Source organism: Teleopsis dalmanni, chromosome 1 (genome assembly GCF_002237135.1).
Source record: "Teleopsis dalmanni isolate 2A chromosome 1, ASM223713v2, whole genome shotgun sequence".
In the NCBI taxonomy this organism is placed as follows: Eukaryota; Metazoa; Arthropoda; class Insecta; order Diptera; family Diopsidae; genus Teleopsis; species Teleopsis dalmanni.
This window is the reverse complement of record NC_051846.1, coordinates 107458542-107485787: the sequence shown is the minus strand read 5'-3', so window position 1 is coordinate 107485787 and position 27246 is coordinate 107458542. Positions and strand designations below refer to the sequence as shown.

The 27246-nt window shown below is 32.8% G+C and overlaps 2 protein-coding genes across 4 annotated transcripts in view; both read left to right on the top strand.

Annotated features, from left to right (window-relative positions):
- Positions 1–695: 695 nt before the first annotated feature.
- LOC119665393 lies at positions 696–2330 on the top strand. Its single transcript, XM_038074633.1, has 2 exons — positions 696–1085; positions 1197–2330. The coding sequence occupies exons 1-2, from the start codon at positions 696–698 to the stop codon at positions 2328–2330; spliced, it is 1524 nt and encodes a 507-aa protein (XP_037930561.1).
- Positions 2331–3510: 1180 nt separating this feature from the next.
- Positions 3511–27246, top strand: part of LOC119672294 (GPI inositol-deacylase) — a 48941-nt gene continuing 25205 nt past the window's right edge. The window contains exons 1-2 of one of the 3 annotated variants that reach the window (XM_038083328.1): positions 3511–3830; positions 3914–4057. In XM_038083328.1, coding sequence (XP_037939256.1) covers positions 3684–3830; positions 3914–4057 — 291 coding nt within the window. In that variant the 5' untranslated portion in view covers positions 3511–3683. The remainder of the gene's footprint in view (positions 3831–3913; positions 4058–27246) is intronic. The other 2 variants (XM_038083321.1, XM_038083312.1) reach the window with 2 other exon arrangements.

Here is a 27246-nt window from a genome sequence, read left to right as displayed (position 1 = left end):
CAAAAAGAACTATTTTATCAATTGCGTCGTCACTATTCGACCCATTAGGACTATTAGCTCCGATAACCATATCAACTAAAATATTATTGCAAGAGCTATGGTTGCTTAAATTGGATTGGGACGAATCCATTCCTCAAAATTTACATTCAGCATGGGAAAGGCTTTGTCACGATTTGTCATCATTGAACACCATTACCATTCCAAGGTACTGTCTAAAACCAAAAGCAAAAACAATTCAGCTCCATGGGTTCTGCGATGCATCGATTCGCGCATATGGTTGCAGCATTTACATTCGCGTCATAGATGATTCCAACCTCATAGAGGTTCAACTATTCGTAGCCAAATCTAGAGTAGCTCCGCTAAAAAAACAATCGCTTCCAAAATTAGAACTTTGTGAAGCACTGCTACTTGCAAGACTTTACAACAAAATTAAATCGCTCTTCGAAAAGTTTGATACGGACGTCTATCTATGGTCTGATTCCCAAATCGTATTACATTGGCTCAAAATGCATTCGGCCACACTGTCTGCCTTCGTAGGCAATAGAGTTTCTGAGATTCAAGACCTCACCGCAGGTTCACATTGGTGATATGTCCACACAAATTGTAATCCAGCAGACATTGTGTCAAGAGGCAGCACTGTTAAGGATCTCACTAATTCTATTTGGTTTAAAGGACCTTCATTTCTTCGTCAAGAGATGTATAAGTGGCCTGCAAACAAGAACGACAACTTGGATTTTGAAGAAGTCAATAAGGAAAAACGAAAAGCAGCATTCAAGGTAACTGTATCAACCAATTATGTCATAGATATTATTGATAAGTATAGCTCACATACAACGGCTGTTCGTGTACTGGCTTGGTTGTTTCATTGGTATCATCATTATAAGAAGAAGTTCAACCGCAATGTCTTTACAGAAGTCCTTACTCATGAAGAATTAGACCACGCCTTCCGATTCATCATTTCAAATATACAAGCTCAGTACTTTGCTGAAGATATTTATTTATTGAATCGAGGATCTATAACAAAAAGTTCATTGAAATACATCAACCCATTTATTAAAGATACCGGTGGGTATAAGCTGATAAAGGTTGGTTGACGATTAGAATTGGCTGATCTTGCAAAAGAACGTAAACATCCTATCCTGCTGCCTAGCAAATCTGAATTCGTCATACGTTATGTTCGTTACTTGCATCGTAAGAACTATCATGCTGGACCTAAGGCACTAGTGGCACTCATTCGTTTAGAGTTTTGGATTATAAACGCCAGAGAGGTTGCTCGAAGAGTAGTCAGACAATGTGTTCACTGCGTGCATTATAAGCCAAAACTATTGCAACAGATGATGGGCAATTTACCGGTAGAACGTCTCACACCGTCACGGCCGTTTGCGCGCTGTGGTATAGATTTTTGTGGACCATTCAACACGTATTTACGTATAAGAGGGAAGCCTCCATACAAAACTTATATCGCCATTTTTATTTGTATGGCAACAAAAGCAGTACACATCGAAGTTGTATCATGTTTGTCAACAGACGCGTTCATTGCAGCATTAAAAAGAATGATTGGCAGGAGAGGCTTACCAAGTGATATATTTTGCGATAACGCAACCAATTTTGTTGGGGCTTCAAATCAATTGACAGAACTAAAGTCATTCTTGTTTAATAAAATAAACCAATCGTCTATCATTCAGTACTGCGCGTCTGAATTCATTAATTTTCACTTTATTCCGCCCAAAACACCTCATTTTGGCGGTCTTTGGGAGGCTGCAGTTAAATCCGCAAAAGGGCACTTATATAGAAGTTTGATGACTACTAAGTTAACATTTGAGGAGCTGTCAACAGTAACAACCGAGATAGAAGCTATTCTCAACTCTCGACCATTGACACCACTTTCGCCGGATCCTAGCGACTACGAAGCATTGACTCCTGCCCATTTTTTGATTGGGTGCTCTCTAAAGGCGTTACCGGAGCGGACGGAATTTGCTAATACTAACATGCTCGACAAGTGGTCCCTCATCATCGGTTTGAAACAATCATTTTGGAAGCGGTGGTCTCATGAATACATAAATGAGCTACAGATGCGCACAAAATGGACCTGTGAAATACCAAATATCATGCCCAATGCAATGGTGTTAATTCATGAAGACAATGTGCCTCCACTACATTGGCAACTCGGAAGAGTTCTGAAGGTCATACCAGGCAAGGACGAGCATGTCAGAGTAGTTGACGTACGTACCTCAAAGGGCATCATTCGCAGACCTATCCACAAACTAGCCATTTTACCTATTGAAAGTCCTTTCAAGGAGGCCGGGATGTTGGGTAACAACACAAAATAACATAAAATATATAATGTTCATAAATAACGAAAGTTTTTGTATTATTGGCAACCCTGTTGCACAATGTAAGTTATTACAATAAAAACGATCAGTCTTGATCAAACTCGAATTAAAAAACAATGTGTTTTTTTGTCGTCTCTTTTTCGGTTTTAGTTTTACTAAGAAAAATTCTTCTTGGTACAAACATGTTGCTATTATCATCAGAATTTCTTCAGCTTCATTATTATTTTGCAATCTGCACCTAATCATCTGTTGTTATAAACGCTGTACAAAATAAATCAAAATGAAGTCAGCATACCTTGTTCTGCATATTTCGTGCGCAGGCATGTCTTTAACTATATGGTCTATATAGTGCTTAAGTTCAATCCGTAATAAGCTGGTACAAATTTACGTACTAAAATATGATATAAACGATGCTACATATCTGCACACCAAGTATGAAGTTCAAGTATAAGCTTTGCTATACACTTTGAAACAAGGTATGCATACTTCATATAGTTTATTTCCTACAGCGTTCGTAAAAACAGCGTAGCAAGTACAGAGTGCAAAACAATAATCGAAACTGAAGGAATTAAGATGATGATAATAGCATATTATTTATTTCATTATTTCATTATATAAAATTTCATATTTCTTAGAATTAAACATATTTCCGTATATTAATTCTTAAATCTAAAATTATTTTTAATTTAATTCTTTGATATGTTGCATTTTAATATTCTTATTCACAAAATAATTTTTTAAATATAGAAACTTACTTAAAAAATGTTTTTAGCACAAAATAATTTTTTAAGTATACAAACTTCTTTAAAAATTGTTTGTTTTCTTCAAATTTACTTTTCTTAAAGAAAATAAATGTCTACCACTTTTTCAATTATTTTACAATTTTTTTCCGCAAACTTTGCTCGTTCGACGCACAACTAAAATCTTAAATTATGAGAAGTCTGCAGATTTCGATATACACAAAGAGACATGTGTGCAGACTTAACATATAATTGAAAAGTTTTAATTTTACCGCATACATGTCTTAGACCGAAATTTGGTATTTAAACTTAAATATTAAATACGGTGCGATTTGTAGCACTCATATCTTGTCAGAAAACATGTCTATATCCTGCTTCAACATACTAATTTGTTTACTTTTTGCATAAATAACAACCCTGTTCTCTGCAAGAACTTTACTAGTTTTGAACACATCTGAGTTTTTCATAATTATGAGTAGTAAATAATATAAATGCAAGCAGAATAAATAAATTGCGAACGGCATAAATAGTTTTATAAACTTGTTGGAATTATGTCGTATTTGCTCTAAAAGATTGTAGGAATGTGTTTTCTTAATTGTGCAAATTATATATGATCGAAGTTATGTTAAAACATGTTTTTGTTGCTTTTTTATTAATAAGTTTTATATGTTTTCTATATGGCATATATAACATTTATATTGAAGTGGAGGAAAATGCTTGCCGCATGACATATATGTTTCAAAAGCCACAGTTTTCGGTAAAAATGATAAACAAATTTAAATATGCTGTAGTAGTTCTTCGAATTATAAATAATGTGCTTTATTTTTGTCATTAAAATAGGAAGTGAAAATTGACAATAAGTTATATGCACAATATGGATTATTCCATTATTATGAGGGTGCTTTTCGAAGTGATGGGTATCAAAACAACTTAAACGGACTGCCTATTATATTTGTTCCTGGAAATGGTGGATCATACAAGCAAGTAAGTCATAACGGCTTGAACTTTATTGGCTATGTTTTTGCATTTGATCAAAATTGGGGCTCCTTTGCAATAATCGAAAGGACATTTGCAAAGGACATTTATTTTATTCAACCGATTTCTCAAGCAAAACTGAAACATCCCAAAAGCACAGAAATTTTTCAATTGGTAAATCTACTATAACTGTTATTTGAGATTCACTTTTTCTACAATTTTCGCTTTGTAACACTCAATATGAAGAACAGTCACGAATAGATAACACCAAATAAATTGTCAAAGTAACAAAATCACTGTAATTAATAATAGATTTAGTTTATTTAACTGTTGAAACACATTTGGTATATTCAAAACCGAAATTTATAAACATCTGTCATCTGAAGATGATGATCATGAAATTTATCGAATTTTTTAAAAATAAAAGTAAAAAAAAACTTGAAATAAAGCGTTCGTAGGCGATTTTGCTATCCTACATTCGGAGGGCGCCAGCTATTCGGAGGTTTCCGTTCAGAGATGATGGGTTAGTGTTTCTCTCTGGATCCATGGTGTTCTGTTACGTCAATAAATTATCAACATCAAAACAGGTTCACCTCGGGAAGGGTGCGATATAGTATCACGTACCATGGTCATGGTATGGCATAGGTTGATGTTTTGCACGTGACAATACCCTGCAAATAATATAAGCAATAGTGGTTTTTTGCTATGGATGCGACATGAAAATATAAATGATATAAAAAAATAGATTTCTATTTGTAAATTCTTTCTCTTTTTAAATTTTTTTACAATTATTCAATTTTGGAAGGGAGATTATAGAGATTGATTCAAAAAGACACACTCGAGGTTCGCAACAGCAATTTGCCATAACTAACCAAGGCAATAAATTATGTTAGTGTAATATTAACAGAAATCTTTACATTTTTGCTTAAACAAGTTAAAGCAGAACTAAAAGCACAGAAATCAAATACATACAAATGTTTTTGTTTTGAAGAATTTTAATAAACACCATGTCGTTTAATAATTAATCATGATTCATATATTAATATATATAATAATATACATATTCGAGTTCTTATTATTATTATTTAAATAAATCACTTATACTTATAAATAATGCTTATACTTTTGTAGATATAATATAAATTCACCAGTTTCTTTATATTAATATTAATAATAATAAACTAATAATATTAAATATGATTTCGTGATCAAAATGTTTAAAATTAAAACATAATGTTCTATTATTTAATCTTAAATATAAAAATAAATCGAAAAATGTGTTATTAAGCGCATAACTCAACAACGCTTGTACCAATTTGGTCAATTCTTTTTTTTAAATGTTCGTTGAAGTCCAAGGATGGTTTTTACGGCGAGAAAAAATCTAATTATTGCTTATTTCAAATTGGTCCAGGCGTTGTTGAGTTATGCGCTTACCAACACAATTTTTGATTCATTTTTACATATAAAAAGACAAGGACATAACCAGAATAGGTATGTTTATTAAAATCCCCATGACTTCCTCTGCAGATCATCATCTCCACTATACCACATTTTATATATTTGTCACCTTTAGGTTTCCACTGATTAGATTATTTTCCAATCAGGTTTGAACCCTTAGTTCGTCTCTTAGTTTGAAACTCTCTGAACCCCACACACCAGGGTGACTGTTCTGTTCAGGAGATTTTTTTGCTCCTACTATAAAACAGGTAGGAACAAAAAACTGCCACATTCTAAATCTTTTTACAGAACGAAGTCTGTCGGGTCCGCTAGTATTTAATATTTTATTTTTAATATTTTTTTTTAATATTTTTTTTTAATATATTTTTTATTTTTTTTTTTTAACAAAAAAAAAACAAAGTACATCAATTTCTTGCCAAAACAAATTTATTTTTAAAGTAAAGTACAAAATTAATATAAAATAACTTAAATTTTGTTCTTTATATTAATTATTTAACATTTCAAAAAAATATTTAAAGAAAAAAGCAACTGCGCTAAGATTTAAAACTATTTAATCCTTTAAAATAACATCCATTTGCTTTAGTACAGTTTTCAATTCTGCGTAGAATTGATAAAAACAATCGCCACTTTTCCAAAATATATTTCTTTTGCTCATTCATTTTTTGTAATGGTTTTTGCAATCTGGCTGCCCAATTTGATTTGGCACATATTTAATATTGTTAAGATCAGGACTGCGGGCAACCGTTGGTAAAATTTTTGGGTATAAGTCAACATGATTTCTGATGTAAATATCGTAATCTTTTAATAGACCCTTCACGCACATCCCTAACAGTTCGAAACTGTCAGGCTTTTCTTAACGAGCTAACTGGGCGTCTAAGTGTCTATGTCACATGGGTACCTGAACACAGGAACATCTCGAGCAGCTGCAAGGCAGACAAGCTTGCCAAGGCAGGCGTTTTCTTTCGTGACATTCATATCTGAGATATTGGTGTCGCATTTGCAACAGCCAATCTGGCAATTTAAAACATCTGAACATAGCTAAACAAATTTGGGCAAATGAACCCTTCTGTCTTATCTCAAGACCGGCCTGGTCAAAACTGGACAAAAATTGTACTAGATAGCTGTTTCAACTCAGGCGTAAACTACTCAGCACTATGGTACTGCATACTAGGAAGATATTCTATGAGACTGGGTCTACCCTATGTATCAGTGTCTGTCATTGGCTAAAAGAACACAAAATCTTTTCTTAGCGATTTGACAGAGCTGTCAGCCTACAAAACTAGGGATTTACGGACTATTTGTCAGGTTGGTTCACTTTCACTTGAGGAGTCGTGTCTTTCGGCGTTGTTCGTTCGTTGAACTCTAGTCTGCGTTTAAATAATGCTAATATGTGGTATCAAAATGACACATTATTTGAGTTCAAACTAACCTAACTTAACCCAGCGCTTATGAAGGGAATCAAATAAGTGATAAGAAGTGATAAGTGATATTGTAGAAATTTTATTTCACTTTTTGAGTAATCAAGAAATATTTCATGAGTGCCATAAAAAAGAACTTAAAACTATAAAACAGAAATGATGCAAGATTTGCCTTAAATTATTTTCAAAAAAATATTACAATATGTAATATTATACATTATTACAATATAAATAAAATTACAATATGTAACATTGTACGGATAAACAGTATAAATCAGATATCGAAAATATAGTAATACTTGACAAAGAGCAAAGACATGAGCTAACTGTTCTACATTTGAAACCTTACATACACAGGATAAAATTATCCAAGCAGTAAACGTTAAGTTGAAGATGACAAAGAAACCGTGAGCGCTAAATACTTAGTCGCTGTAAAATAAACAAAACACAAGTTGACGGTGATTAAATATTGTGCAGTGTTATTTTCAATAATTGTAAGTTAAAATCAGTTAATAATAAATATTTTATTTTTATTGTCAAATAACATTTACTTTGTTATTTAAAAATATATTAAAAAAAAACTATTTTTAATACTCGTATAAAAAATAATTTACAAAAAATTAGTAGTTATTAAATTATACTATAATAAATTTTTGTATCAGTGTCCATCTCAATGTTTATGTCTTTTATTAACTGCTCGACTTTCATCTTAAACCTCAACATTTGTTTTTCCATGTCTTCGATGTCTGCTTTCGACGCTGTTGTTGCATTTTTTTATTGACATTACTTTAATTGCTTTGGATTGCTTTTAAGATGTCTTGCAACGAAAAGTCAGGCGATGTTTCAGCCAGTTTTCTTTTTGCAGATTGGCTTATCGAAGACGTTTGCGGCGATGTTCTTTCCATTTCGAATTATCAAGTAAAATTTTTAGATACATGATATTTTATAAAATTATTGAAGTTTACTTTTTCAAATATTATCATCTCAAATTAATTTATAGTCTACTTTTAGGTATTTTACAACAAAAGCATGTACAGTGATGACACCAACCCCTTTAAAAACACTGGACTTAAAAAAATTCGTTTGATTTTCCAAAGTTTAATAGTTAGTTTGAAAGTTTGTTTTAAATATCGTAATAGAACATAAGGAACTGTAATTGTAGTTCTTGTCTGGCGAAGTCTTACTTTTAAACCACAAAGTATATTTAATTATTGGTTCACTCAAATCATTGAACTCGATAGCACTGCGGTTGCAGACACTTTTAATTGTTAGCAAATTTCCGAGTATCAGCAATTAAGCACAATTATACCAATAAATTTTAAAAAATACACCGCGCTCGAGGTGCTTCGCTTTATTAGGGTTGCCATCATCCAATCCAATGTATATATAGTTATGTTTTTATTAATTTATTATTATAGTTAAACACATTAGTTTCTCTTGACTTATGTTTTTATTAATTTATTCTTATAGTTAAACACATTAGTTTCTTTTTGTTTATTATGCACATTATTAAGAATGTTTGTTTAATATGTATACACTAGTTAGGACTGCACGTTTTCTAAAGCTCACCTTACACGTGCTTTATACCTATTCAGCGATCTTGCGTGAGAGTGAAAAGTTGTTAGATCTCTCCCGAATGATGGCTGTAGAAGTCACATGTAAAAGTCACCCCAATAGTATTGGTTTGATTTGTCCACTAGGAAATCAATGCCAATATGTGAATATATAATTAGTCATGGAAGTGTTTTGATACAGTGAAAAATAGGTATCGTATTTGTTAAAATAAAAGTTATTTTTATCATGTTGCACATATACGTACTATATTTATATATATGCTGTTAAAAAAATACATATATAGGAAAAGTTATCATCTAATTGACAAGTTAGTATCTGTACATATATTTCAAGTTTTAGATTACATTGTTTTATTATTTTGTTTAAAAACGATAAATATGAATATAATTTTTTAATATTCAAAACTTTTTGGTATACTATAAAACAATTTTTGCTTGTACATTAAATTTTTTTCGATGTACAAAATCGTAAAAATGAATATACTGTTTGATACAACACATTTTTTGTAGTTTTATGCAATGCTTTCAGTAAGGTGAAATGGATTTTGTTAATGAAATTCAAGAAATTCTTAGCTAGTTAATAACAAGATTGTGCAGAATAAGAATCAATTTCATCGCGTGAAGTCCGTTTTTTAGAAGAAACATAAAATATATTAACATTTTCCGCACCATCTAAGAGGTATTGTAAAGAACCTTTTTATCAGCCGTGGTATCTTCTCGTAATTAAAAACGGGCTATTTTCGTTAGTTTCGTGGTTTTTATTATTTTTCTCAAAATAAATTTATTACAATATTTATAGTTATACTTATGTACTAATGATATTTTATTGTAATTATAAATACGGACAATTAATATAACTCCTGTAAATAAGAGAACACAAAAGAATGACTAAAGGTAGGCGAGGAGACAACACTACCGACAGGGCTGTGTTGCTAGGTTCAGTGTTACCGACTGGGCTACACTGTGGGATTAGGAAACAACACTACCGACAGGGCTGTGTTGCTAGGTTCAGTGTTACCGACTGGGCTACACTGTGGGATTAGGAAACAACACTACCGACAGGGCTGTGTTGCTAGGTATCAGTTCTATGACTTAATAATTACCTCTGTTATTACCTTGTGAAGTGTTCTGCTTCACGACCTGTGATTGAACCTCTGGTGATGTGCACTGTTCGAAGTGCTGTGGCCAAGTCCCTGTGTTTTACTTTGCTTCTCCTTTTATACGGATTTTATAGAACGGGATAACTGACTTCTGAGTGCTTACTGTGTAGCTTTCTTCTAAGTTGTTATTGCTTGCTACTGATTTCGCTATGTTCTGCTGTTGTTGTTCGCTGCATATTTATTATTAAAATTTGGCAAAAATAATTACCCTCAAGGAAATCGGAAGTATTATTACTTAATTTGTATTTTCAAGAGATTTATTGTTTCTTTTAATTTTGATAACTAAATTCTATGATAATTTATAATTACTTATTACTATCTTACTTTCTAAAATAATTCCTTTTACTTTATTAATACTTTAAATATTTTTTCATAGCTTAGACTAATATTTTTTCGTGGGTTTGGTTTTACTAATAATAGCTTAATTCTATTGTTTTGTTTGTTTACAATAATAATAATAACTTCATGCTATATATAAATTTTTTTCGACTAAAATAGTTTAATTCTGTTGTTGGGTTTTTTTATTTGTTTACTATAATAACTTCATGCTATATATATTTTTCGACTAAAAATAGTTTAATTCTGTTGTTGGGTTTTTTTATTTGTTTACTATAATAACTTCATGCTATTTTCAACTATCATAATTTATTTGTGACGCGTTGGAAAAAATCGTCACAGTATGCCTGTTGTCGCGTACTGAGTTTTAGGTGTTGAGTTCCTAACAACCAAAATATTTTATTTAAGTAAAATACAATTTAATAAAAATACAATTTTAAATTAAGTTAATATATACAAAACAATATTAATATATTAAAAATGTTTAAAATGATACAAAATATAATAAGGAACTAATTAATTAAGTATAAATTATAAATAAATTTAATAAATTATAAAACAAAACATTTTTGTTAAGTTGAATCAAAAAATCAATTAAGCAGTGTGAACCCTTTTATGCTTCTTATAAGTTTGATTCCGTTCATTGTTTTTGTCTAGAATTCGAAACTTTATCTCGATTGAAAAGTTTTAAAAGAAAGTAAATTCTTACTCTAATGAAAAAAAACTAGAAGATATTCTATTTTACAATTAAAGCAAAATATATAGGAATTAACGTTTTTTAATTTTTAAGTAAATGTTGCGCAACGCATTTTTGCAATTTCGTTTACAGGCATAAAATATCCCGTTTGTGGAGTCATTAATTCCTAACAGGGTCTTCCACCCGCTTCTATAATAATAATCATAAAACGAACATTCCATAAAATTCTTAAGAGAACATGCAACAAATTATCACGCACCACTGTATAGTGTTAGGCTTTTTAGTTTTGTACTGTGTGATATTTTCACCTCATTACACAAGATTCTGAACATTATTTGAATAATCCAAATTACGAAGGCGATTTGATAAGTCAGTGACTTTTTGAATAAAACAAATTTTTTTCGGCAAATAAACATTTTATTTTTCTACGTAATCACCTTTTAGCTCGATACATTTAGTCCAGCGTTTTTCTAATTTTTTATTCTCTCCAAATAATAGGTTTTCTTAAAGCTCTCAAAATACGCGTTTGTTTCGGTAATGACTTCTTCATTCGACTAAATTCTCTTACCGCCCAGCTACTTCTTTAGGTTTGGAAAACTAAAATAGTCGCAGGGAGAATCTGGAGAATATGCTAGATGGGGTAGCAGTTCGTATCCCAAATCGTGGATTTTAGCCATCGTGACTAGATAAGTGTGCACACGTGCATTGTCTTGATGGAATAGCATTTTCTTCTTCGCCAAATGCGGCCGTTTTTGCTTCAAATCAACATCGAATCTGTTCAAAAGCTTTGAATAATATTCACCGGTGATCGTTTTACATTTCTCGAGGTAATCGATGTGAATGACACCGCTTGCATTCCAAAAAACTGTGACCATGACCTTGTTGGCTGACAGACTCTGTTTGGCCTTCTTTGGTCCACGATAACCCCTAGCAACCCACTGCTCCGTTTGTTCTTTGGTCCCTGGCGTGTTGTGATGGATCCATGTTTCGTCCACAGTAACAAAACGTCGCAAAAATTCGTTCGGATTATGGCTGAACATCGCTAAACACTCTCTTGAAGTGGTCACACGATTGCGCTTATGGTCGAGTGTGAGTAATCGCGACACCCATCTCGCGGAGAGTTTTTTCATGTCCAAATATTCGTGTAAAATATGATGTACCCGTTCAGTTGAGATACCTTCAGCACGAGCCAACTCACGCAGTTTCATTCTCCGATCATCCAATATCATTTCATGGATTTTATCGACGATTTCCGACGTGATAATTTCTATTGGGCGACCTGAACGTTCGGCGTCACTAGTGCTGGTACGACCACAACGGAACTCTGTAAACCACTTCTTACCCATTTAAATTGATGGTGCTGAGTCCCCGTAGTATTTATCAAGTCTTTCCTTAGTTTCAGTGATGGATTTTTTACGTAAAAAGTAATGCTTAATCAGCACACGAAATTCACTTTTTCCATTTTCGTAAAAATTCACAAGGTTGTCTGCTTTGAACGGCTATCAAACACAAACTGAACGACGTAGCTTGCTCAAAATTAGAAAGTTGCCCACTGGTAGATTACAGCTGACAGCAATTCAAAATGTCACTGGCTTATCAAACCGCCCTCGTATGTGTTTTTATACATAATTTTTAGTATAACTCTCAGTTTCTTTTCTTTATCTTTGCTTTATACGTTCATGTTTTTATCGAATGTTTTATGCATTTCATATTCATAGAATATCAGAATATAGCTGCGTTTCAGCAAACATGATCCGCTCAAGTTTACATGCAAAACAAAAACAATAGGGTGAACCAATAGTTTATCTGATTCACTTTCTGGTTCAGTGTGGAACAAAAGAAGAAACTCGTCGTATTAATTTTATTAAAATTTATTTATTAATGTTGCTGTTATGTATTTATTTATTGTGTATTTGATTATATTTGTTATATTTTATTTATTTATTAATATTTATATTTTATTTGTCTATTTAATTAATATGTTATTATAATTTATTTCTTTATATTATCTACTTAATGTTTTGATTATTACTATAATAATAATAATAATTGTTTTTATTATTTATGTTTTATTATTATTGAAAATTGTTATTGATATTTTGTTAATTTATTAAAATAAAGTAATTTCAAATGAATATATAAAAATTAAGTTAAATTCTTCTATTTAATTAAAACACAACAATATATATTTAGTTGTAGAATAAAGCAATTGTAAATAAATCAATATGAAATGACTATATGTTAACTATGACACCAGTATCAATCAAATATAGGAAAACTAAATTTCGTCTGTTATCCACTTCAAATTTTTGAGCATTTATTATATCTCCTTCGTTCGAATACACTTTCTGGGTAAATTTATTATGAATTTCGTTATTTATATATTATGCAATATGCATGGGAACATAATTAAATTTGTAGTCGAAAAACGACAAAATCTTGTTTTCATATGACCAAAACTGTCTTCTATAATAACGCTTGCCTTACATGACTCGGTTGTCATGTAAGGGACCATGCTCTCCAATATACACATCTATAATAAGATCATTTGCATTGCAAACTCTCTGCAAGATTAAGCTATAGTAATGCTTCCTATTGAAATAAGCCTCCTTGCTACGGTGTGGTGCATTTATTTTAATATGTGTGCTGTCTATGCAATCAATTACGAACGGAAATTTTTTCGTAGCTTCCATTTTTACTATATTAATAAGTGCTTCGGCCGTATTATGCCATTTTATAAATTGGTGTCCAATTGATATGAGCCAAACACTAGTTCTTTCAATTATACAGTATAAAAGCTTTTGATATGTCAAAACAAATACCAATTTCGCGAAAAGTATACGTATTTGCCATATACCACAAAAATATATAAATTTCCTTCGCTGCACTCGTCCGATTGTGACCACCATGATTATTTTATATTTGTTGATTGGAATTTATAAACAAATGTATTGAAATATAAAATATAATTAATAAATAGCAATTATATTTTTGATGTGCACATACTAATCAAATAATCTTTGAAGTCCTGGAATCTTCATCGGGAAAATTATTGATCGTTTCCACAAAATGTTCACTATGTTCATGCTGATGCACTTATTTACTACAGAATTAAATTCAAATTTTAAAATAAATACTAAATAATACTTAAATTTAATAGTTCAGACATTTCAGCAGATTTTATTTATATAAAACTAGCTGACCCGGCGAACGTTGTCTCCCCTTGCAATTAATTTTCCTTGCTCACAGAGTTGTAATATTTGTTGTTATTCCAATATCTGTGTAGATAAAGAGATTGTCAGGTTTAACCGTGTAAAAAGCAATCCGTGTCTAGAATTAAACCGCATAATTTAAAGGATAAAGCCTGAGCAAAGTTAGTTGTGTCCGTATATGCCAACTTAACTTTTAGCATTTAATGCGAAAATTATTTTGAATTTTTTTTTTGAAACTGCAAAAAGCTCACATGCATTACTTACACTCCGTTTCACTTGAATAGCACACTTCACATATTTAATTTATTTTCTTTATATCTTTTAAACTAATGAAATAAGACAATTTTTTTTTAGATTTTATAGGTAGTGTGATTAATAATCTTTATTATAAAAATAAAAAAACTTGCATTTTTTTAATAATTTTTATATTAAAAGATGACAAACTAAATAAGTATATAAATAGCATAAAAATTTCGTTTCACTTGAATAGCACATTTTTGTTTTTTAAATAAATTTAATTATTTTATGCACTAGGGACAGTGTATTTATTTATTATTAAGGATTAATTTGTTAAAATTAACATTTTAGTAATGAGTTGAACCTCCCTTGTTTAATATAACCTCATAGATCCTATCGGGAAGTGAATCATACAAAATTTTAATATAATCAAGGGAAATTGTAGCCCATGCTCGTTGAATTGCTTCAATTAGTTCAGTTTTTGTTGAATATTGTTTTCCAGATTCATACACTTTTCTAGCCAGCCATCCCCAAACATATTCTATTATGTTAAGGTCCGGCGAGTATGGTGGCCAGTTCAGAACAGCAACATTTCTGGACTCAATGAACGATTTTACAACACGGGCAGTATGTATTGGAGCGTTGTCTTGTTGGAAAGTCCACGACAATTGTCCAAAAAGATTCTCTAATGAAGGAAAAGCTTTTTCTAAAACTCCTTGGAACGATTTTGCGTTCATAGTTGTGTTTAAGAATTGGAGTTCACAAGTGCCATAGTAAGATATGGCTCCCCAAACCATAACTCACCCATTCTACTGTGTAAACGCTCCAACTGATGAGTTTCTTTCCTCAAATCATGAAAATAATAATTGTAACCGTCGGGCCCTTCCAAATTAAACTTTGTCTCATCAGAGAAAACAACGCTATTCCACTCCTTGCTCCATGACATGTTGGCACGGCAAAAAGTCAACCGAGCTTCTTTACGTATAGGGTTAAGTGGTGGTTTTTTTTTTTAATTTAAGCCGTTTTAGATGTTGGGCATTCGAAATAACCCGCCATACGGTAGTTTTGCTTGCATTGACAGCAGCTTTTAACCTAATTTTGTTAACCGAATCATGCGAATTCGAAGCTTGCCTCAAAATAGCCCGCTTATCTGCATAGCTGAGGACGCTTTTTACACGGCCTTTCATATTTTTTCCATAGTTAAGATCATTTTGAATGAAATTGTATATCACTTTTCTGCTTCTTCCAATTCTTTTTGATATTTGAGTTACAGACAGGTCAGAATCAATGAAGCTTTTTATTTTGACCTGTTCTTCGTTGGTTAAAGCATTACAACGACCCATTATTAATTTAAATCGTCACACTGTATTTAAAACTCACAAATAAATAAAAAAACTTAATATTGTGGTGAGCTGCTACTCATAAATTAAATTGGAAACCAAATGTGCTATTCAAGTGAAACGAAATACATACTAGTTATTGATGCAAATTCAAAAGAAAATAACGGGAAAATTTAACGGTACATTTCTGCAGTACTAATTTTTTTTGGAGGAGACTACATAAGGAAACAAACAAAAAAACTCAACATTTATTACAACAAAGTCATGAGATCATTGATAGATAAGTAAATAATAATGCAAAAACGAAGTGTGTTATTCAAGTGAAATGGAGTGTATGTTACAAATATTTTCATTTTATTTCAAATCCTTATAAGCACTACATTTCAAATGAAAAGAATTTTTTAATATTATATTAACAGTTTAATTATGAGCTACTATAATGTTACCTTAAAGCTAAGGTAATCATGAGCAATATTTTTTGTTAGGCCATTTTAAGCGTTGTAAGGATGGAAATTTTAACTAATTTCCAACCTACATACAATCACTGTGGAGTTAATATCTACAATGAAAACTGGTTAATTTTTATTGTAAATTTAAAACGTAAACAACTTACCATAAACCCACCCCCGCATGCACGTAATTGCACCAAATGAACAAACCTAAGATTACATTGAAAATGCAAGTAATATAAAATATATTTAAACAAATAAATAATACACTCACCTTTAATATTTGTAATATATTTATTTATTAATAAATATTTATAAATAAATAAATTTATTAATAAATAATAAACCACATACACCGGCACTATATAAAAAAAAAACACGTTTGTAAACAAGACAAAGCATGAAAGCTTTGGTTGAACTAAAAACGAAGCTCGGCGAATTCAAGAACACACGAAAACACAAAGCACAGAAATTACACCCAGGCGAACAACAGCAGCAAAAGACAAGTATCAAAAATACCAACGGCAAATGTACCGATGCGCTACAGGAAAAGCTTCGGTCATTTGAGTATAAATAAACGCGCATTGTACAAGCAAGGGCACTTGTTGGGAAACTCTCAAAGGTAGTAATACGTCTTTGCGAAACAAGTCAGTAGAACTATAGTGTCAAGGTAGTATATACGTCTTGACAAGTAGATTGTATATGTAGTCTTATATGTAAATCAAGCCAAGGTAGTCATGATACATCTTGACTAGTAGGATTTTCTGTAGGTTTGAGTTAGGGTAATAATACGTCCTAACATTAATGAATGCCAACCAAGGCTGTAACCCAGCATAACACTTTTAATCTCCAGTTAACGACGTCTTCTGACAAAACACCAAGATTAGCACAAGTAGTGTAGTCTGACAGCAACATTTCAGGCACGTGGAAACAACAATCGGAACAATCATCGAAGCACAATTATTCCAAATAATCGTAGTCATCAAATTAGCAAACCATATTATATTATAATTATATTAGATTGTAAAACCTTATTTTATTTTAAATTCTCCTAAATAAATAATTGAATTACTACATCACATTGTCTTTGACTTCCAAAATAAAAATTCTATTGCAACGACCCCTGGACGACGGCTGAGTATACCTCAGCATCATCAGCGACAGAAAGTGTGTCGTTACAGCGTATATATATAGATCAGAAGCTTTTCCAACACGGTAACATGCAACATATAGTTGCCCATGCGAAAAACATGGATTTTCCAAATTCAGTCCACTTACTTTTAGTATTTGTTTGAGATTTATTAATTGTCATCGCAAATGCTAAACGAATTGGAAATTGCAATCGTTTGAATTGAACTGAATCATCGGTTGGTATAATTAGTTTGCTTGGAAGCAATATATTTTCCCTCCGAATTTTCCATTTAATATTGTTGATTCAATTAAGTTCATCATAATTCTTTTTATAACTAATCTTGTTGTTCCATTGCATAATTTTGGGTGGTTTAGATTGCGTAATAAAATGATTGGTGAACCAATTTTTAAAAGTAAATTGTGTGGTGGTAGTAATTTGTGTGGTGGTAGTCCTGGCGAATTTAAGAACTCAGTGGGATAATTCACAATCTCGTTTTCATCTACCACTTTGTTGATGGACTTAAACGAAATTAAATTACCAGGCAGTATAGCTTGAGTTTTGAAATTGATTTCATCGCCATCTAAGTTCTTGGCAGCCAGAATCGCTCTACTTTGAAGCCATTGATGATTCTGATAATTTTGATATATGTTAGGAAATACGCGTTCTATTGAATCCTCTTTCGAATTAACAATTTTACAAAAATTTTCTGGAAATTTAATAAAGTATATGGATACTTCGCCACAAAATAGATAATTTTAGGCAAACATTGATTTCATCAGCATAGGTTGAATGTGGAATAACTGGCAATGATTGTCTAAAATCACCTGCCAGTAAAATTAAAGACCCTCTAAAAAGTCTATCGGTGGCATTTATCTCTTTAAGTGTTCGATTTAATGCTTCCAATGAATATTTATATGACATTGTGCATTCATCCCAAACTATGATATGACATTTTTGAAGTACTTTAGCCATATTTGAATGTTCTTTTTATATTGCAGAAATGCAATAAATAATTGCTTCATTTTAAATAAATATATAATAAAAAATTGCTGAAATTAAATATCATACGAAATTACTATTTCTTTCAAATACATAATGAAAACTATAATTTCATTTAAGTTTAGCATTATTAACATAAATGTATTTATTAAAAAAGAATATTTTGACCAATTTTCAATTTATTTCAATTAACATATATAATTTTTATTATATCTGACATTTCTGCTACTTCGTAAAAGTTCGAACAATATACCCAAAAATACACAAAAATAAACAAAACAGAAATCAGTATCATTCAAACTGTCGCACAGTTTGAAACAGAAATTGTTAAATTTATTATTTAAGTTAAAATTATAACTAATATCGAATGTTTTAATAGCCTATGTTACGCCTATAAACTATATAAATATGATCTAAAAGTATCAAGAAGATTAGTTCAGTCATTAAAAAGTTATTGAGTAACGAACAGACGAACAAACGATTTTATATATATACAGATATATAGATTTCTCACTTATTCTTTGAACAGCAAAATAGTTTTTAGCTCCAAACAAATTAAACAAAATTTAGTAAATAAACACAGCTGATGAAATTCATGCGTTGCCAATTACTTTCATACGTGATCCGTATCGTTTCAGCAAAGATTGTCCAAATCATTGTTTGCTGAAACGCAGCTATTATTTCAATGTTTCATGTAATATCAATCATAGCAGCAGATTGTTATTATTATTTAGAACGAAAGAAAAAAATTTGTGATTTTTTGATTCTTAATGCGAACACCAAAAAAAATGAAGTTGTTTCAATTGGATTGTAGTTGCCGACGGTATCATTCGGATTCATGAAACTAGATCGATTTCTCATTTGAATTTTCTATTCAAATTGGCTGCTTTGATAATATTTCGATTATTCAAATTTCAATATTTTGAAATTTCGGCATCCAGCATAGGTAAGATTTTTTGTTTAACAGACAGTAAACAGAAGTCAGTAAGTGAATTGTGTGTTGGGAGTGAGTCTGAGTTCTGAAGAGCCGTTGGGCTCTGCAGAGCCGGGGTTCAGAAGATTTAGAGTGATGAGAGGTGTAGTGCTGCCTGCTCACCAGTTGAAAATTTGTGAATAGTACCAAAAATATATTAAAAACGAAGTGGCAAAAAAAAGAAAAAATAAGAAGGAATGAAATAATATAAAATTTATATGAACGAACTAGTAAACTAACTATATATTAACTGCTTAATAATATAAAAATAAACTTATATAAAATAAACTTAAGTAAACTTACATTATAATGAACCCCTTTTGGTTCGGGATTTCTGTAGCTGTGGTAACTAGGCCGCAAACAAGGTTCTTACCAGAAAATTTGTACTTACGACTTGAGTCTGATTCTCCGAGCCAATTTCTGGTATTCTTGCTTCGCCAAGTTAATTTAAAACCAAATCTTTTTTTCTATATCAATTTTTATTTGTTCTTTTCAAGTTTTTATAGTTATAATCATAAAACTAACTTAGAATTAACCTAATAGAGTATCTATATAAATAAAAAAAATAAAGTGATAAAAGGGAGAAGCAAAAAAAAACTAACTAATAACATATATCTATATACAAAATTGCTCGCCTCATAGGCGCAGTATCATCCGGTAGTTGCAGGGCGATCTCCAGTATTATTATATATCCGTAAGGTGTTATCAAAGCGTAGTACGATCATATAAAGCGATCAGAGACGTAGTGTTATTATATTATATTTCTCGCAAAACGATACCAAAGCATAGTAAGATCATGTAAAGCGATCAGAGACACAGTGTTATTTTTTTGGAATTCCGCAAGGCGATACCAAAGCATAGTAAGATCATATAAAGCGACCAGAGATGTAGTGTTATTATATCATATTTCTCGCGAAGCGATACCAAAGCATAGTAAGCTCATAAAGCGATCTTAGACACAGTTTTTATTATATTTCCACGCGCCGATATCACTTAAATCATATAGGTATGTTATATATTCAGTCCTGAAGTTTTGATGCATTTATCAATATATATTTTTTACCTAAAACTAACATTTGTTTTTACTATAAGTTTTATTTTTTTAAAAATGAATGATGAAATCGATTTATTTTACAACACGCATTCTTTAATCGCCTAGCAGCAGCTTTGACCAACAATATGGAATTAAAGGGAGCTATAGAAAACCATGAAAAATTAGATAAATATCTATGTGATGAAGTAGATGGTGACCGATATTTCATATCAAATAAGGATGATGCTTCTGACATTGAAAATGAATTGATCATCGAACCAAATCAGTGATTTGATAGAGAAGATGACTCTGATGAAATTCCTGAACCACAATAACAAAATTTTGATGAAAAATATTTTTATGGTAAAGATGGAACAAAATGGAATAAAAATGAAAATTAATGAATGCTGGTGTTCGTATACGTCAACACAATATTATGCGCTTCCGAGCAGGACCCAAAGAAAAAAACTCTATTCCACTTGAAATTTTTGACTCATAAATTATCCAAGTAATTATTACCAAAACGAATCGTTATGGAAGAGATTCAGTGGGTAATGCCAATAAAATACAAAAAATTTGAAGCGATGTTACTGAAGCTGAGTTAGATGCGTTTATTGCGATACTATTGGTGGCTGGTGTTTCCCACAATAACAAGCAAAACTTCGGCCATGTCTTTCAAACGCTTTCGCATAATAACACGATTTGTTCGGTTCGACAATGACAATTGTTGGGTTGAACTTTACTCAAAATATTATATTTTTTGTATTTTACAAAAACAAATTATTAAAATAGACTCGTTGAGTCTCGGGCACTTTTAAGAAAAATAAAGTTTCAGTTTCTCGTTTACTCTTATTAAAGAAAGTTGGTGTTTTTATTACTTTTCGCGAATTTGAATAATTGAGGAGTTTTTTGTTTTTTTACGGTTTGCTATTTTTGCTTTTTGTGAACATTGTAATTTTAACTCAGATCAAAGAAAAGCCTTTGATCAGACATTTTTTGACGCCCAACTTGGGGCTGGTGAACATTATTATTTTGAATTTTTTATATATACGTATTTACATTGTGACCGAAAGGTTTTCGGAAGTTCTCATTTAAAATTCGCGCGCTGTATATTTTTCGATATTTTAAGTTTATGTAGTTTGGCAGCACTGTCCTTAATTACTATGCCAAAAATGAGCGCGATCTGTCAGACAGTTCGTTTACGGCAGCTGTTGAAACCAGTTCCCCTCAGTAGTGCGTTGCGAAAAAACAATGGAAAAAAATATTGAACAAAGAGTTTGCATCAAATTTTGTGTTTCGAACGAAATTTCGTGTGCAGAATCGTTGCGAATGCTACAAAAGGCTTATGGGTAATCAGTTTTATCGAAAACTCAAGTTTATGAGTGGTACAAAGCCTTTCAGGACGGTCGTACGACCGTCGAAGACATGCCGCGTTCTGGACGACCTTCGGCCTCTACCACCGACGAAAACATTGAAAAGGCAAAGGAAATCGTGTTCCAAAATCCTCATGTGAGTGTTAGAGAGATAGCACGAGAGCTAGGCATCGGTCGTGAGAGCTATCCGCCGTAAACGGCCTCAATTGTGGAAGGATAATTCATGGATTTTTCATGACGATAATGCTCCCTCGCACCGAGCCAACATTATCAACGATTTTAAGGCCAAACATTCAATAAATACCATCAAACAGCCACCGTATTCACCTGATCTTGCACCGTGTGACTTTTTCCTGTTTCCCAAACTCAAATTACCACTCAGAGGAACGCGTTTTGAATCCATAGAAGACGAAAAACAGAATTCGCAGAGGGAACTCAAAGCCATACCGGAAAGCGCCTATAAAAAATGTTTTGATGATTGGAAGAAACGTTGGCATTTGTGTATCGCTTCTAATGGAGCATATTTTGAAGGAGATAAAATAAATATTGATGAAGATTAAGAATTTTGCGTTTGTACATTGTGACCGGAAACTTTTCGGTCACAATGTATATATAAAAAAAAACATAACGTTTTATAGTTGGTATCCAGTACCCGTTACGATTTTCACATGTGCTCTGTGCGTTAATAAAATCACGTTGTTTTCGATATTCTTACGGTAGTTGGTACTTTGCCATCTTGCTGCTACATCTGCTGTCAACTGCGACGCTTTAGTTCTCGCTGCGCTGTCTTGCTGTTACATCTGCTGTCAACTGCGACGCTTTAGTTCTCGCTGCGCTGTCTTGCAGCTACATCTGCTGTCAATTGCGACGCTTTGCTGTTTTTTGATTGCGTTTTGGTTTTACATATTTTTATAAAATTTGTGCATCTTTTGCTACGCTATTTTTGGTTCTGGTCGCTGCTGTGCTGCTGCGTTCGATTTATTATTGTTGCGTTTTGTTTTCTCGGTTTTCGATATATCAATTGTTCACAATATTTTGATTTTTGCATCTACGACTATTTAATTGGATTCTCTTATGGCTACTGAACTTAAACAGCAACGTGCTAACACGAAGAAGAATATAACTCGGATCAGGAGTATCATAGAACGAAATGCAAAATCAGACACAACGGTTTTATTGCCAATTGAACAAAAATGCCGTTTAGGTATTTTGGAATCGTATTTCACGCAGCTAATGAGCTATCAAACTCAAATTGGAGAATTGGAACCTGAAGACAATATAAGAGGCGAGCTTGCGGATCTGTATGTCAACATCAAAACATCTATTCAAGAGCAACTAGATCAGGATTTGCATATGTCGTTACGAGTTTTCACCTGTTTCATCAAATACGAGATTGCCACTGTTGAAATTGCCGTCGTTTAGTGGAACATACTCCGAATATAAATATTTTATTTTGTCTTTTAATCAAATCATTGACAGAGAAGTTGAATTGTCAAATATTGAAAAATTTGATCATTTGTTAAACTGTTTACATAGACAAGCATAGGATACCGTAAAGGTTTTTCAAGTTAGTAACGAAAATTATCCAAAGGCACTTCAAAGATTGAAATCCCGCTATGATAATAGCAGCTTAATTTTTATGGAAAATATTGCTTCACTGTTGCCAATTTTTTGAATCGATTGAAATGCCTATCGGTCTCAAGACACTATTCGTAGGAATGACAACAAGTTTTCTAAAAAGATCGATAAACATCAATCTCGTCAAAATTGCACATTTGTTTGCACTAAACGCACTTGTTCGTTGTGTGACACTACTGATCACATTATTACTGGTTGTCAGCGCTTTAACAATATGTCCGTTCCGGATCGTTTCGAAAATGTGAAAAGACTTTCTCTCTGCATAATCTGCTTATCTAAAAATCATAAAGTTACTCAGTGTACATCTACTTTCAAATGCAAGATTTGTTCACGGTCTCATCTTACATCAAGTACGTTTTCGTTATCGCCAGCACCTCAACCTACGGTGCAAACTACATCAGCTGTTGATAACTTACCTATGCTTCAAAAAACATTGCTTGGTTGGGTTGTGTCAGGGAAGTATAATTCTGACACTCCATTTTCAACTAAATCTTCTGCTTTCTTACTTTCTTGTGAAGAAGCCATTAATTTCAATCTCGAACAGTTGTGGAAATTAGATGAAATTAGTTCTACACCTAAGCTGACTGATGAAAAATATAATTGCGAAACTGAATTTTGTAACACTGTTTTACGTAATGCTAGTGGACGTGTAGTAGTTCGATTACCATTTAAGGATACATTAAGTTCACTTGGACTTTCACGAGATATCGTTTTTCGAAGATTCACTGCATTGGAACGTCGCTTATCACATATGCCAGAAATAAAGGCACAATATGTTGCATTTATGATTGAATATGAAAATCTTGGACATATGACCCGGATCGAAGGACCTGATCTTCGTACATCCCACTGCTATATACCTCATCATTGTGTGCTCAAGCCAAATAGTACTTCTAAAAAGCTTAGAGTTGTATTCGACGCCTCATATCGTACTACAACGCAAAAATCACTTAATAGCATTCTTATGGTTGGTGCTACAATTTAGGAAGATTTGTTTACGGTTTTGTTACTGTAGTAAACGGACGTAGTACAACACTGGTAGTAAACGTATGTTGTACAACACGGGACAAGAGAAGAGCAGCTGTCAGAAAAAGGGCGGCAAGATAAGCGTTTGGTGTAAGATTAACAATTAGTGTGTTGTATTGTAATTAGATAAATAAAGTGATACGAAATAATATAGAACTGTATTTATGTGTAACTAGCGAAGTTACTACATTGGCGACGAGGATAAAGCTAACATGAATGCGGAACAGTTTAATTTGTTGTTGGAAGCTGTGCAAAAATCAAATAACGCTTTGCTTGAGAAGCTTCGTTTGTCGTGGACACAACAATAAATTGATGCGCCTTCTTCAACTACACAAGCAGTTTCGTCAACATTCAGGAATCTATCTGACTCAATGCTGGAGTTTTGCTATGATCCTGAAAATAATGTCACATTTGAATCATGGTACAAGCGTTATAAATCAGTTTTCGCTATAGAAGCAGCACATCTCACTGAGCCGACTAAGGTTCGATTGCTCACTAGCAAATTAAAAAATTTGGATTTCGAGCAATATGCAAACTCAATCTTACTAAAGGAACCCCATGAGCTTACACTCATGCAAACGGTTGCCAAACTCTCAGCGCCAAAAATGTCTTACAATTTCAAAACAGGATTATGAAGACTTTGCTCAGTATTTAGCTCGCGTCAACAAACATTGTGAAAAATTTGACATCGTTAATTGCGCTCCTGATGAGTTTAAAGCACAAATCTTTGTTAATGGCTTGAAGAGTTCACACAATTCGTTAATACTTGAGAAACTTCTTGCAAGACTCGACGATGAATCAACACAGTTTGGTGCACTTCAGACACAGGCGCAAAAGGATGCCTTCATGCACTTAACACTTCAAGACCTCACTAATGAAGCTGAACGTATAATCTGTCTGAAGCAAGACAAATACACTGTCGTCCAGCTATCTTCAAGTTCAGAAATTTTTACAATTCACCATCGATATCAACGCAAAAATGAATCATTACTATCAAATTCTTCAACAAAAGACGAATCTTCGAAACCACCAACGCCATGTTGATGTTGTGGAGGTCTTCATTGGGTTAAAGATTGCCCATTTAAAGGCAAATAATGTTCAGCATGTAACACTATTGGCCACAAAAATGGTTACTGCAATATGAAGCCAAGCAAGCAATCTTAGCCTGACACATCATGTGTAAAGAAAATTGACGAAACTAACAGAATGCAGCAGCATCGTAGGTATGTCAGACCAAATCTCAATGGATCTACAATTAAACTCCAACTTGATGCCGGGTCGGACATAACAATTATTTCCAAATCGAACTGGACCAAACTTGACCAGCCAACCCTACAAACTACTAATAAAAAAGCTGGCGATGCTTCTGGAAATGTAATTCCTCTTCTGGGCAGCTTTGCTTGTGTTGTGAACCTAAATGGAAGAGAGGAATATGATGTGTGTTATGGCACACCACTTAAGTTGAACGTGTTTGGAATTGATTAGATAACGACATTTGACTTATGGTCAGTGCCTATCAGTTCCTTTTGCAAAGCAATCCAACTAACTAGTAGCGATAAATTAAACGATGAAATAAAGGCTAGATTTCCGTCTCTCTTTTCTAATGACATTGGCTGCTGTACGCTCGACTAGTTCCATATGCAGCAGCTCCCATTGTTTCGGCAGAACTTGAACGTCTTCAACATCTTGGAGTAATTTTACCAATTGAATACTCACAGTCAGCGGCGCCAATCGTAGTTGTAAGAAAGAAGAATGGAAAAATTCGTATATGTGCCGATTATTCTACAGGTCTAAATGACGGTCTAGAGCCAAATAAATATCCTCTTCCAACGCCTGACCAAATATTCTCCAACCTCGCTAATATGAAAGTCTTTAGCACAATTGACCTATCAAATGCATTGTTCCAGATTCCAGTGGACCAAGAATCTCAAAAACTGATGGCTATCAATACTCACCTCGGCTTATTTAAAGTACTTAGACTGCAGCAAGGTGTTAAAACAGCCCCTGGCATTTTTCAACAAATTGTTGACACAATGCTTAGCGGAACCAATACCATTGGGTTTATTGATGATATGATCTGTTCGGGAATTAATAAAGAAGACCACAAAATTCAACTGTTTAAAACCCTAAAGCGTATTCAGGATTATGGATTCAAACTTCGCTTCGAGAAATGCAAGTTTGGAGAAACATCTATCGAGTTCTGCGGACACACGGTAGATCAATATGGTATCAGACCACATCCAGGGAAACTTCGATCAATCCAAGATCTCCCACCACCAATAATAAGTCATGCATCAATTTAATGACGGAACGCTTCACCCAATTATGCACTACTCAGCTACATTCAATGCAGCGGAGCGGAAGTATCCTCAAATGCACAAGGAGGTTCGAGCTCTCGTGTTTGGATTAAAAAAATGTCACTATTACATTTCTGGTCGTCGTTTTACCATTCATATCGACCACAAGCCACTTCTTGCTATATTCAACCCGAAAAATGGCATCCCGTTGTTTACAGCGGCTCGCCTATGCAACCACTATTCTGTCATACGACTTCTCTATTGAATACATAAATACTGACAGCTTTGGATATGCCGATATTATTTCTCGACTAATCGCAAACCATGTAAAACCTGATGAAGATACCATCATAGCATCTATTCAATTAGAAGAAGACGAGGACCTGAAAATCAATTGTTTTGCGGTAGAAACAGCCACCAAACTTCCAATCACTTTCACTAATATTGAAACAGCAACCAAAGCCTGTCATACTCTTAATAAGGTCACGTTCTACATTCAAAATGACTGCTGGCCTCAAAAGAGAAAACAAATCACAGATAATGAAGTAGCGGCAGTTTTTCCAGCATCGACATCATCTTACGATCCAACAACAGAGTATTTTCTTTGGTGAGAGAATTGTTATTCCCAAAATTTACCACCAGCAAGTCCTTGAAGATCTCCATAATGGACATCCAGGTGAGTGTCGTATGAAACCTGCTGTAATCATAAAGAAACTTGGAGTAGTCAATTATGAAGTCAAAATTGACCAGGAAAGTAATGAGCGCGTTATTAAAGCACATGTAAACCAGCTGAAGTATCGTTATACAAAAAACGTACTAAATGAACTGTTTGAAGTTCCAGAATTC

Coding starts and splice junctions, on each gene's coding strand:
- LOC119665393 (XM_038074633.1), top strand. CDS start 696: ATGTATAAGTGGCCTGCAAACAAGAACGACAACTTGGATTTTGAAGAA. Junction 1,086..1,196: donor GTGGGTATAAGCTGATAAAG/GTTGGTTGACGA, acceptor TTGCATCGTAAG/AACTATCATGCTGGACCTAA.